This window comes from Danio rerio, chromosome 2, assembly GCF_049306965.1.
Source record: "Danio rerio strain Tuebingen ecotype United States chromosome 2, GRCz12tu, whole genome shotgun sequence".
NCBI lineage: Eukaryota > Metazoa > Chordata > Actinopteri > Cypriniformes > Danionidae > Danio > Danio rerio.
In genome coordinates this window covers 53,827,022-53,841,569 of record NC_133177.1, presented here as the reverse complement: position 1 = coordinate 53,841,569, position 14,548 = coordinate 53,827,022, and the positions used below count along the sequence as shown (strand labels likewise).

At 36.6% G+C, this 14,548-nt stretch overlaps 1 protein-coding gene across 16 annotated transcripts in view; it reads right to left on the bottom strand.

Moving 5' to 3' along the window:
* Nucleotides 1-14,548, bottom strand: part of pde1cb (phosphodiesterase 1C, calmodulin-dependent b) — a 174,106-nt gene that overhangs the window by 107,221 nt on the left and 52,337 nt on the right. For 6 of the 16 annotated variants that reach the window (XR_012394519.1, XR_012394531.1, XM_073930737.1 and 3 more), the window contains exon 1: nt 1,403-1,681. The exons of the other annotated variants lie outside the window; for them this stretch is intronic. Coding sequence is in view for 4 of the 6 variants with exons in the window: in XM_073930737.1 (XP_073786838.1) it covers nt 1,403-1,503 (101 nt within the window). In the remaining 2 variants the exon portion in view is untranslated. Of the gene's footprint in view, nt 1-1,402; nt 1,682-14,548 lie in introns of those variants that run through there. 16 annotated transcript variants of the gene reach the window in all.

Below are 14,548 nucleotides of genomic sequence, written 5' to 3'. Positions count from 1 at the left end.
GAATTACAATCATCAAGACTAATATTAAGACAATTAGTGCATCATGACAATATTTTTTATAATTAATAAAGAAGAAAAAAACTCCATGTAATTCAGTATGTCTAAAAAAATGCTAATTATGCTGTTAATTGCTTAAATTGTGTTTGTTTTATCAATGCATATTAAGAAAAATGACCAGAAAAAAGGAATTACAATCATTAAGACTAATATTTAGACAATTTGTGCGTGGTGACAATGTTTTCATAATTAATAAAGAAGAAAAAAGTCCATGTACTCCAGTAAATGTCAAAAAATGCTAATTATTTAGTTCATTGCTTAAATTGTGTTTATTTTATCAATGCACATTAATAAAAATGAACAAAAAATAAGAATTACAATCATCAAGACTAATATTAAGACAATTTGTGGATGATGACAATGTTTTGAAAATTAGGAAAGAATAAAAAAAAACGCTAATTATTTTCTTAATTGCCTAAATTGTGTTTATTTTATCAATGCACTTATAATATTTAATAAAAATAAACAAAAGAGTAGTAATTATAATCATTAAGACTAATATAAAGACAGTTAAATATTGCAAATATCCATCTAATCACAGTATGTGTCCAAAAACTTATTATTTTGTTATTTACTGCTATTTTAATTGTTTAATTGTATTTAAGTAATGCACATAAGTAATTCAGAATTGTCCAATGTGCCAGAATTAGCCAAAAAGTCTATTTTGCATGTGCATGGACTGAAGGTAAAATAATCTACCTGTATCATATATAACAATTAATTAATAGATAATAAATACAAGTTTCAAAATGCATTTGAAATTGACTGCATTTCTAAAAAAATAAATAACATAAAAAATTACGATCCCCCAAGAAATTATACTATACCTACTCTATAATTATACTACAAACTAAAATACTATAAACTACAAAAAACAATATCACATTCATCTCATTCAATAAATATCAACATCGAAACAAAAACATCAAGAAGACGTTGTATAGGATGCATGTTTGTCAGTTCTCAAAAATGTAGCCCTGGGCACATATTTCCAGTGAGCCTGGGTTGCAAATGCAATATAAGGACACAGAAAAGTACATGCATTTGTCCAGCAAGGCATCATAAATAACTGACATCTAACAAAATGCATAATTGTCATGAAAATGATATCACCATGCAATAAAATAAAAATTCTAAAAAGTCTTTCTCCTAAATTTATTTCAATTTGGGGAATGAACTATGACTTTTATAACATTTCTGGATGTATTCAAGCAATAATAATTATTATATATAGATTTATATATGTAAAAAGGCTTTATACTTCATGATGATTTTAAAAGTCCCCTCTGTTTGAACATGTTTAAAACACAAACACAAGAAAACCTGTTGAAAAGCTGATACTCACAGTCCTCGCAGTCGGAGCCAGATTTTCTCGATTTGGTCGGGTTGCAAGTACTTGAGCGACGTGTTCTCGAACTCCTCGATCTCTCTGGTGGGAGACTCCATGTCGGCAAGAAAAGGGGGAAAAAACTTAATCCAGGAGCCGGAGCGCAGGAGAGCTGTACCGGCCTGTTCAGTTGAGCTGAGTTGGGGACGCTGCGCTCCTCATTCCTGCTCTTGTCCTGCGCTCCCGCGGGCTTCACTCTGGCTCTGAATACACACGAGACTGTGACCGTACTGCAGCACAAGCCCTCACTCACTCTCTCCCTGTGTGTGCGTGTGTGTGTGTCGCTCTCTCTCTCTCTTTCTCTCTCTCTTTCTCTCTCTCTCTCTCTCTCTCTCTCTCTCTCTCTCGTTGTGTGTATGTCTGTGTCTTGCTCCATATCTCTCTCTCTCTTTCTCTCTGAATAGATAGTAATAAAAAATAACAACAATACTATACAAACAGCTTATTTAAAACATAAACAACATTTTTTTAAATTCTCTATTTCTTGGTCTGTTTATCTGTAAATTCAATTAAATTTAAAAAGAGTGAGTTTATTCTGCTGTCACTCTGTGGGTGGAGTAATACAGAAGGGTAAAAAGGCTGTATGTGTGCTGTTATCAGCCAATCAGATTCGAGAACCAGACAGAACTGTTTGTTTGTGTGTGTGTGTGTGTGTGTGTGTGTGTGTGTGTGTGTGTGTGTGTGTGTGTGTGTGTGTGTGTGAAGAGTTCAGATGCAAAAGCCGCTAAACGCCACTTCCAAAAATGAACCAATGGCATTGAGTGAAGGCTTTCGGCACGTAGTACACCATCAACAAATAGATCAAATTGGTTCAAATAATCTAAATCCCAGTGTCAGCGTATTTAAAAATAACAGTTTGTTTAGCCAAAAGCCGTTAAACGCCACTTGCCTTTGACAGCAAAAGCCGCTATATCCCGAGAACCAATCAGAAGGGGAGTTTCGAATTCTATATTTTCAATGTAGAAGTGCGCTGATACGCCGCTTTTTAAAAAGAGACTGTTTTATTCCGTTTTCGGAGTTTGATGAACTAGATAAGCCTGTCTGACTATCACTGAATGGCAAATGAAAATATCACTTTGATTAAAACTCTGTGCATTATTAGAAAAAGAAAACACACTGTACAGTCGGTAGAGTAACCTTCATTCATAACGTTTTTTTTTTTTTTGTGCAGCGATGCTACTTTGAATGAGTCCGATTTAACAGGCCCGTGCAGAGACCATCCAAAGGGCATGTGCAGGGTACATTTTTGAAGAGCGGGGGGGTGTTGTTGTTGTTGTTGTTGTTGTTGTTGTTGTCGCGCGTGTTCTGATCAGCTGTGTTGTCGCACGCGTACTGTAAAGTGGGGGGAGGGGGGTGGGTTGAGTGCACGTACTCAAGAGCGGTGTTGTCAGGCGCCTACTGAAGGGCGGGACGGAGGGTGTGTCGCATCGCGGGGGCACTTTTGATCATTTTGGAAGGGCACTTTATATCCAAGACTAAAAAGGGCATGTGCTCTGCACAGGTTAAGCCCTATGTGTGCACGTGTTTGCGATTTACTATACATTAAATGGCAACTCTGTTTCATGAAATGCCTTTCTTTTATTCTTTTACTATGAGGATAAACAAGAGGGGAAAAAAAGAGACCAAGACCTTAAGTATGGTGAGAATGAACGAACGACAGCTTCTAAAATTGTCTGAGAGGCATCCCCACTTTGCCCAGTAGGCCTACCTCGTCTTTTATTTGCTAATGTAAGCTATTTTTTTAAAGATAAATATAAAGTATAAAACTACACATTATTTGTATTACTTCATAATACCTTTGCATCTGATAAGCTTTTTATATAATAAAGAAAGCACAGATATTGAAGTTTCACAATGTTTTACACTACAATATTTGAATCTAACAATTTTAGTTTACAATGTTTACATTGCTCTACTTACATTAAATCTAAATCCTAAATATCAGAAATGACAACAGATTTATTTATTCATTCATTTTCTTGTCGGCTTAGTCCCTTTATAAATCTGGGGTCGCCGCAGCGGAATGAACCGCCAACTTATCCAGTACATTTTTACGCAGCGGATGCCCTTCAAGCCACAACCCATCTCTGGGAAACATTCACTCACTCACTCACTCACTCACTCACTCACTCACACACACACACACACACACACACACACACACACACACACACACACACACACACACACACACACACACACACACACACACACACACACACACACACACTACGGAGACAATTTAGCCTACCCAATTCATCTGTACCGCATGTTTTTGGACTGGGAAACCGGAGCACCTCGAGGAAACCCACACGAACACAGGGACAACATGCAAACTCCACACAGAAACGCCAACTGATTTAGACGAGGCTCGAACCTGCGACCCAGAGACCTTCTTGCTTTGAGGCGACAGCACTACCTACTGCGCCGACAACAGATTGTTAAGATTTAATTAATGTCAGTTTTAATGTTATTGATTATTGCACTTGACAGTTTTTATTCATTCATTTTCCTTCTGCTTTTTTCCTGGCTTATCCCAGCGGAATGAACCTCCACATACTTGACAGATGTATTTTTAATTTTAGGTGGCTTGTGTATGTGTTTTATGTTTGGTAAAATAATTTCTAATTGCATCTTGCAATTAGATAGTGATTTTCAACTGATTACACTGTCTAGTTCCAATAGGCGGATTTAGAGGTTTTTGCAGAAAAAGCACAAGTGGATTTAGCTGGTTTTGACGCAAAGGAAAGTCTACCTTGTTAAAAACAAAAGAATTGTCTAAAGTGACATTTAAAAAAAAAAAAAAAAAAAAAAGGTATTTTATTTACTAGCTAATACTACAAACTTCTGAACCTAATCAGATGAGCCTGAAAGAACATGCTCATTCACAAGAAAAGAGATCTGCTGGATTTAGAGGGTTTTGCATCTGAACTATAATATTATACATCTGAATAAATGTCTTTCTCACGTTTCTGGACACGCAAAGCGCTTTACACATTGGGGGGAATCTCCCCATCCACCACCAGTGTCATTCACCTGGATGATGTGACAGCAGCCATATTGTGCCAGACCACAAGTGTGTGTGCGTGTGTGTGTTTGTGTTTGTGTGTGTGTGTGTGTGTGTGTGTGTGTGTGTGTGTGTGTGTGTGTGTGTGTGTGTGTGAATGCTAGAGTGTAAGGGAGTTTCCCACTACTGGGTTGTGGCTGGAAGGACATCCGCTGCATAAAACGTATGCCGGAATAGTTGGCGGTTCATTCCGATGTGGCGATCCCTGATAATCAGTGACTAAGCCAAGTTAAAATTCAGTAAGTGTGGGCATTTGTGAGTGAATCACTGATTTAGTTTATTATTTGTCTCCTCTTTCTTTTTGAGTCATGTAGCATACTGTGCTGCTAGTAAGCATATTAAAATTCTGTTTTTATTGTTTAACTTTTTGAAGTCTCTCTCCACTTCCTCTCTTGCTCTCTCTCTCTCTCTTTATCTCTCTCTCAGGCCAGATTAAGCCGACTCGTGATTTGATGAGTGCTGGTAGGAGGAGTCGAGCAGGACTGAAGCCTCCAGCTGCGACGGCAGTGGATCAATAATGACAAACTGGGTCTCTTCCCACAGGACAAAACACAAAGCACATCTCTTTAATATCTCAATGGCTTCTCTTAGATTAAATAGAGAGCAAACTGAGGCTTTAGGCTGAGTCCCCTGAGAAAGAAAAACCCAAGATAATCTCACATAAATAAAACGATATAAATATATAATGTAAAAAAAAATCTGTAAAAAAAGATAAATAAAAAAAAACTGGCAGCAAAACTTTACGGTCAACATGACAAATTATTACTCATAAAAACATTAATCTTTTAGGTGAATCACCATTTATTTTGTAAAAATGATTTTGTATTTTGTTTTCTTGTAAAATCCCAGCAGGCACACAATGTTATATGACGTTAATCTTTAGTTCTATTTTGGTTGCAACGTTAGGTGACCAAAATTTAACATCAATTTGCTGACGTCAGCTGACATCTAATACTGACGTTAGCTAGCGTTGATATTTGGTTGTTTTTAGGCTGTGGGATTAACTAACCAAAATGGAACATCAGCTTAACATCGTGATATGTAATCCATATAATGTCAGTAAATGTTTATCTTTGGTTGGTTTTATGTTGTGTAATCATCTGGACGTTGGAGTCTGACCTCAATCTGATGTTGGGTTCTGAGTTTCATATACAACCAAAATTCCAATTGGAGTCCAACATCAGTTTTACGTCTGTGTGATATAGCCAAAGTATATACAGCCAAAATTTGCCACAGCCATGTCACCCTGCAGACCAAGACCGTTTACTCACTAAAACTAAGCATGGCTGAGCCTGGGCAGTACCTGGAAGGAAGATCACATGAAAAAACTAGGTTGCTGTTGGAAGTGGTGTTAGTCAGGAGGCGCTCAACCTGTGGTCTGTGTGAGTCCTAATGCCCCAGTGAAGGGACACTAGTGGGCGCCGTCTTTTGGATGAGATGTAGTGTACGTGTGTGTGAGTGTGTATGTAGGGATGTTTCCCAGTGATGGGTTGCAGCTGGAAGGGCATTCGCTGTGTAAAACATATGCTGGATAAGCTGGTGGTTCATTCCACTGTGGCAACCCCAGATTAATAAACAAACTAAGCCGAAAAGAAAATGAATTAATTATTTTTTCTGTGGATCCTCTCTGAGGTATTTGGCTTCACATTTTGAGTATTAAAAAAAAAAAAAGAAAAAAAACAAATAAATGGACCTGACTTCAAGGGTTCTTAAAAGTGATTTTTATTTGTCCAGTGTTTTTTATGTTACAGTACATTCTTGACCCTAGACCAGGGTCATAACAAACAGCTTTTCCACTGTTATCAGTTTGCCCAGTCGCTCGCCGCGTTTGTCGGTGGACTTAAAATGCAGACGGGGTTTGAGTGCGATGAAGAATGGTTCCAGAAAGCAGGTAAAACAAAAACAAAAGGCAAAAACTAAAATAAACAATTAAATGACAGGATAAAAATGTGGTAAGACCTAAAAGGGTGGTAAAAATCAGGCGGCCACGAGGACTTTTCTTTTTCTGGATTGCTTTTAAAAACACTGTTTGAGAACCAATCGGTCAGTCAGTGAGTCAACATCGGCCTCTGGTAGATTTACGCAAGAACAGCAGGAGCGAATGGCACTCGTGAGAGAAATTTGAGATCTACACAGTAGTACACAGCAGCCTCTGGTGGATTCACGAAAACAAAAACTGCAACAAAAAAAATTTAGCTCCTAGGACATATTTGGCGCTTTACAGAAAGGTATGCAGGGGTTCGTATCAATAAAGAGCCTGGGTTGCCAAATGATCATTGTTCATCTCAAAAATTTTCATAGATTTCAAATTATTTATTAATTTGTAAAATATATATATATATATATATATATATATATATATATATATATATATATATATATATATATATATATATACATATATATATATATATATATATATATATATATATATATATATATATATTAAGGGTGTCACGATCCTCCAAATCCTTGATTCGATTACATTTTCGATTCTAAAGTCTCGATTCGATTGTCGATTATGAATAATTAATTAATTAATGACCAATTAACTATTTGTAGCCTACCGTTTAAACTACCTGACCTGCATGGTCTTTGTTTTACCCATAAACAAATCATACAGTAAATGAATAAAGGCAAGATACACACATAATTACCACCTGTCAATCACTTTTTTCTGCGGGACTCGTGAATAGGCAGTGATCTGTGTCGTTATAATGGCGTCGGTAAAAAAAGACGCACAACCAACAGGAACCAGCCAACAGTATCTGAGGTGTTCACTAAAATGACTAAGTACAAGTGAGTGAAAGATTGAAGCAGTCCTCTGACTGCCTGGACCTGCTGTCTCGAGCGCATGGCTGTGTAAGCGTCTGTGTCTGTGTGGTCACGTGATGTCCATTTTCAGAGGTAGAGAGGAAGGAGGGCTGCTCAGAAATGCTACACGACACTGTGGATGTCAAATCGTTGTCGTTCTAAAATGCCATTTAAAAACAAAGACAGTGTAAACAGGGCCTGAATGTGTACTTTTCGCGAGCGGATTTGCAACGGGGGCGGGCGGAGGATCGCGATGCCGGTGTTGTCTATCGAAAGAAACGTACATAATACGTACATAGCAGAGCTTGCAAAACTGTTTTTTTTTGTCGACAACACAAACATTGTCAACATAACTCACTGAAAATCCAAAATGCTTACACACCGGCGACTTTATTGAAAGAGGAGAGGGTTTAAGTTCTGTCGACGGGTTTAACAAGCACTTCAACAAGCCTGTTTTTTTCCCGCTTGGCAAGCCAAGCTAACGTGACATGGGGGCGTGGCAGCATCGACGATTCTATTTTTTGATTCGATAATCGAAATTGAGCATAAATTTCGATCGATTTCGATTAAAAATCGTATTTGTGACACCCCTAATAAATATATATATATATATGGTCTCCTTTCTTTTTATATTAACATCAGAGGCAAGCATACAAAAAAATGCATCTACAAATTTTACATTTAATATTTTAATTTGTCATCTGTCATTTGTTTTATTCATCATAGACATGGAAATAGTTTGAAAATGCGAAAGTAAAGATATGTTTCGAAAAGTTTTAACTTAAGCAACTTACAAAATGTGGTGCTTATAGTGTGAAATACTGAGAAAGAAACCCACAAGCAATGCAATGGACGCAGAAGCTCATCTAGCATATTTACTTATAAACAATTAAAAAACAATCAGTAAATCAATTAACTACACTGCAAATAAATGCAAAAAAACATGCCTCTAGGACACGCAATCACTATGCAATAACATTTAGCTCTGTTATTAAGCCGGAGAGAGAAGACGGCATGACAGAGACAGAAAAGGAGAAAGAAAAAAAAAAGCTGTTAAAGACCCAAACTGTGACTGGAGAGATGAAGAGACCAATCAGCATCAGCGGAGAGAGATTATATGCCTGCTAGATGGATGTGCCGTTCCTGCTGTCAGATTCGCATTAACACAAACAGTCGCACATCTCTACTCTCAGATTCCATTTGCTAAATGACCCAATGATTGCTCAATCTTTCTTTCAAGACCCGCAGACGATAAACATATTTGTCCTGACGATCAATGAACAAAGTCATGAATTCTAGAGAATAAAAAAGGCGAGTTCTGCCCTATTATCAAAGTATTCTCTGTAGGAGAAGCTAAGCATTAGTTATATTCACAGAAGCTTGTGTTTAGGACTGTTCGCTTTGATTAAAAGTGCATAATATATTGTAAGTAATCTTTAGTTTCTGCTCAATGTATCGCCGGGAGCCATAAGAATTTTGCCTGGATAGGTTTTTTGCAACACAGTATTATGGTTTAATAAGACATCTAGGGAATAAACTCAACATTTTAAAAATTATATTGTTGCTGGATAAAGTAGGTGAGTAGAAATGAACAGAAAAAACATTTATTCATTTATTATAGTGTTCAAACTGTTACAGCCAACAAATAGCAGGTGTGTGTATTTACAATGCAAAAGAAACAACTGAGTAAAAATCGAAAAGAAAAGTACAATTTAACTTCCAGGAACTAGAATAGCGGCAAAGCAAAAAATAAACAAAACCGAAAACCATATAATCTAGAACCCAAATCCCCTCCGCAAAACATACTACACGAAATCTGTCACAGGGATGCTACCTTTTGAGGTAAACTTCTGCACCATACTGGTGAACATTACTATATTTAGTCAACAGTTTTGTATCGTTAACATGGACTTTTGTACCATTAAGGCAGGGCTGGGACAAAAAAAAAAAAAAGAAAATTGGCCCTGGCATTTTAGGCCAAAGCAGCCTACTACATTGAATATGTTTATCAACCTCTATTCTAAAAAGCACAATGGCCATATATAGGAAATAATGAGGGTTGACAAATTAAAAACTTAAAATAATTTAAAAAAAAATGCCAATTAAATTAAAAAAATAATTTATAAATAAAATAAAATTATAATCCTTGGCATTTCTGTGTAAAGTTTGCCTGGGTTTTCTTGGGGTGGTCCGGTTTCCCCCACAAGTCTAAAGACATGAGCTATAGGTGAATTGGATAAGCTAAAATTGACCGTAGTGTATGAGTGTGAATGTGTGTATGAATGTTTCCCAGTGATGGGTTGCTGCTGGAAGGGCATACGCTGCATAAAACATATCCGGCATAAGTTGGCGGTTCATTCCGCTGTGGCGACCCCGGATAATAATAGGAACTTAGCCACACAAAAAACAGAATGTATGAAAAATATAATCCACATTGGAAGTCCATATTATGTGTGCTTGTGTGTTTTGAGGGAGCCTATATTAAACAATGAACATAACAAAAACTGCCTGCAGACACACACAGTTAATGATGATTAATAAAATAGAGACCCTTAAAAAATTTAAATATTCAGCCAAACAGTGAAAAATCAAAACATAGCTTTTTCACATAGTCAATCACATATTACCGCTCTGCTCACGTGTATGGTGTGGAGCAGGCGTGACTCTCGATTATTTTGACAAATACACACCGTCGTTGCACGCTTACTCAGAGCCCAAAAAAGAACCAATAGGCTGCAGATTATGTCACATGATTCGGTCTGTCTGAAAAAAAAAACATCTTACTTTCAAAGCATCACAGATCACAGCATCGTCAATTAATTCAGCAGAATAAAAACAATAGGCTGCTGGGGGTTTTATGGGCCGATCAGATCATAAGAAGATGATCAGCCTGGCCCAACAAGTACATTGGTCCAGTGGAAAACTGCCCAGTGTGCCAGATGGCCAGTCCAATCCTGTGTTAAGATACTATGTACTAGTAAGCCTACAGATTTGTCCTTTGTTGGTATTAATGTGTAACTTCAAATGAAGTTTTTGAAAAGGTACCACCCCAGTGACCGATTTTATGCCTTTATTATTTCTGAAAGTGCAAAAATTTAAATGTGAAAACAAAAATCTTTGCCATATCCGATGCCAATATGTCACCGGACCAATAAACACATACCATTAAAGCTCACTGGAAATATGTGTTTCAATCTACATTTTATGAAACTACAAAAATGTATTAAAACCTATGTGTGACTGCAGATTGTAGGTGAAATATACGCTACAGGTCAGTATAAGATTTGTTGTTCTTTTCACACTAATGATATTTACAGGGACATATTATCGATAAATAAATGATTTTTTTTTCCTGCAGTCTTAGCTAGGCATGGGCAGGTATGAGATTCTGACGATATGATAACCTTGGATGAACATATCACGGTATGACGGTATTGTGCTCATTACACTAAAAATATAAATAATATTCTTAGAGATGATCTTATAATACGATATTCTTCTAGATATAAATGTCTGGGTAAAAAACAAAAGCTTTTCCCCCCTTTGAAAACAATATATTCTATGATATAGATCTATATTTTTTTTAACATTTATAATATTTTGGAACAGTAAACATGTCGGCTAAATAATTCAAATGAATCATTGAATTCTGCTGTCTTTGTTTCAAAAACACAGATTTCTTTACAATTTAAAACAGTATCTTTGAATATTTTATTCAGCTGGAAATACCGATGTCCTAAAAAAAAAAAATGCTAAAAAAAAAATCGTAGGGTGCTTTCACACCTAGACTTTTGTTTCGGAATCTGTCTCATTTGCCCAGTTAACGCAGTTCGTTTCGCATATGTTAAACCACCAATTGCGCTCGGATCCGCACCAAATTAATCTGTCTGAGATCGCCTGAATGAGGTGATCTCGGCTCGATTGAAACGAGCTCTGGACCGGATCTATTGTAGTGAGAAACAGTCACAGTGTTTCACAGTGTTTTATGGATACATAATTATAGTCATATGGCTATATGAAGAGAGAATTAGGAGTAGGGCGGGAGGTCATTACAGACATCCCAAGTCACCCGGAAGTCCCCCGGATGCCCGCAAACCGCGCTTCTCCCTCCCGGTCCTCAAATACGTTGCGCACCCTTCTCACCCCTCTACACCGCATCCCTCCTCGCTCTTCAGACACGTCGCGCGCACCCTGTTAAACACCACCAAACCCCGCCCTGACAGCTGAGCGGGACTCAAAATAAACCGTGAAAGTCTGACCAATGTGAGGAGAGTTTACTCACACATGACTTAGCTCTTTTGGTCCGCTTAGAAATGTTGCCGTGTGAAAGCGAACCGCACCAAAAACAAAGAGCAACAATGAACAATTTTAATCCATGTTTGGAAACAAATGAATCGATTCACAGGTGTGAAAGCAGCCTTACACATACCTTAAGAATGGTCTTACAGAAAATGTTGGCGGTTTTAAAACCTTGACTTTTCCAAACTGCTGTATTCCTTGAAAACGGTTATCGTCCCATGTCTAGTCTTAGCACAACACAAAATAATTACAAAACAATAAACACAAAACAACTAAGATTAGTAAGTGAATCTATTCAACTGTATTTATCTCCATATGGACAACTTTTCAAGCGCGGCCAGTTTCCTTGATTGTGCACTTTGTATGGTGTTGCAGAGTGCTTGGCTTCGAGTTCGGTGAAGTGTGGTTTTGCTTCACTCAAAAAAAAAAAGACGTTTGCTGTTTGTTCAAACTACATGTTTGAAAGTAAAGTCAACTAATTTCTTTTTACAGTGCAGTATGTTTATCTAAAGTAAACCAAAAGTCTGTCACATTCATAACACCTCACTGGGTGTTTCCGTTATGTCACCTTACAACGCTGTGCTCCAAACACCGCTTGATTAAGTTTATCCATCTTTTTGTTTCTTGTGCTTTTGTATTTTTTCCGTCTGCTTCACACACACCGGGGCCATTACATAATGGAGTTTCCTGAACACCCCGAAAATCCAATAAGGCTGAAAGCTGTGCTGCCCGGTCTGAGACTTATGTAGAGATCTAATTCCTCATGCTGGAAACGTGGGCTCTCCAGGGAGACTTTCAGGGACAGCTGTTATTGAAAGACAAGATTTCTGATGTTTGGCGGCAATATTCAGAGCTAAATCTGTCAAGCATATATTAAGAAGATATTTAGTTGTAATACTACAAAAAATTTGATTTTATTAAATGTAATTACATTTTATTATAATTAAAGGATTGTTGAGCATAACATGAGATGTGACTAATCATTTTAGGAAAACGTCATGACTTTACTGATTAGCTGATGGAAAAATGTTCACTACTATCCATTCTGATAAGTGCATGGAGAATAAAATTGACACTTTAATTTTTACTGAATTCAATTAAATAATGTTACATATGAACACAATAAAACATAAATATAAATAATAAAATATGTTATATAAACATAATGCAATAGTAATACATTTGTATTAACATTATTAAAATTAATAACAGCATTTCTGTATGGAGTTTGCATGTTCTCCCGTGTTGGCATAGGTTTTATCTAGGTGCTCCGGTTTCCCCCACAGTTCAAAGACATGCGCTATAGGTGAGTTGAATAAACTAAATTGGCCAAAGTGAACACTTGGAGAACACACAAACTCCACACATAAATGTCAACTGACCCAACCGGGACTCAAAGCAGCAACCTTCTTCCTGTGAGACGACAGTGCTAGTCAATGAGCCACCATGCCACCCGTTGTGAATTAATTTCTCCCAAACTATGGAATAGATCTGTCTGTTTCTGATCCCTTTCCTTGACATGAGCTTTCACCAGTGTCTCCATCCTGATGATGATGATGATGATGAAGATGAAGCCTTTCATTTACCATGTACAGAATGCAGGAGAAGATAATGCCAGGCCAGAGTCTCAAAGACTTTCATCCATAGAGGCGCTTTTCTGTCTCTTCAAAGGTCCCGTTTAAAGGTGTTGAGAGTGTGTGTGTGTGTGTGTGTGTGTGTGTGTGTGTGTGTGTGTGTGTGTGTGTGTGTGTGTGTGTGTGTGTGTGTGTGTGTGTGTGTGTGTGTGTGTGATGGCTATGAGAGCGTCTGAAGAAAATTACGTCACCTACTGTTGCAAGAACATCATGCAATTTAAATAGCAGCAGCATCTCTGAAACCTTTACATTTACATATTTTGACTTTTTTTTATCCTAAGCGACTTACAAGTGTGGATGAAAGAAGCACTACAAATAATCAGATAGTTGCCGTATAAAAAAAGCTATGAAAAGTGGTTGTTCCCCCATGTTTTCAGAAACAAAGTGTTGATACAATACATCGATGGATTTGCTCTTCAGTGTTTGGACTTTCAGCAGTGAAAATTAAACCACACTGAACTGAACTAAACTGAAATTCAACTCTGAAATCTGCACTGGCAGTTTTAATTTACTAGAACTTCTATGTTAAGCTGCTTTGACACAATCTACATTATAAAAGCACTATAGAAATGAAGATAAATTTAATTGAAATTGAATTAAGTTGTTTGGACACAATCTACATTGGAAAAGCACTATATAAATAAAAAACATGATACAATAAAATATTTTGTTCATACTAATTTAAAATGAGCTGAAACTGCGAAATTCATGAGTTTTTTGGGGGACAACAAATGTAATGTTCGGTACACTACACTTGTGAAAAACTAATAAGTTAACTTAATTTGTTCATGTTATCAAACACAAATCGATTGTGTGGAACCCAGCATTATTTACAGTGAACATTTAAAAATTGGCATTGGCTGTTAGATCAAAATTCTTATATAAAATGAGCTGAAACAACACATTTTTTGAGTTTTTGAGAGGAACAACTTAATTGTTTTAGGTTTGTAAAAAAACTCAAGATTGTAAAAAAAAATAAAATAAAAACCTAAGTCAACCTGATTCATTCATGTTGCCCCAACACAAATCGATTTATATATATATATATATATATATATATATATATATATATATATATATATATATATATATATATATATATATATATATATATATATATATAGTGTAAGATGTATAAAGATGTACAGTACAACCAGAAAGTATTAATATTGCTCCACTTTTTCCACATGTTTTTATGTTACAGTCTTATTCCAAAATGGATTAAATCCATTTATTTCCTCAAAAGTCTACACACAATACCCCATAATGACAATGAGAAAAAATATTAAT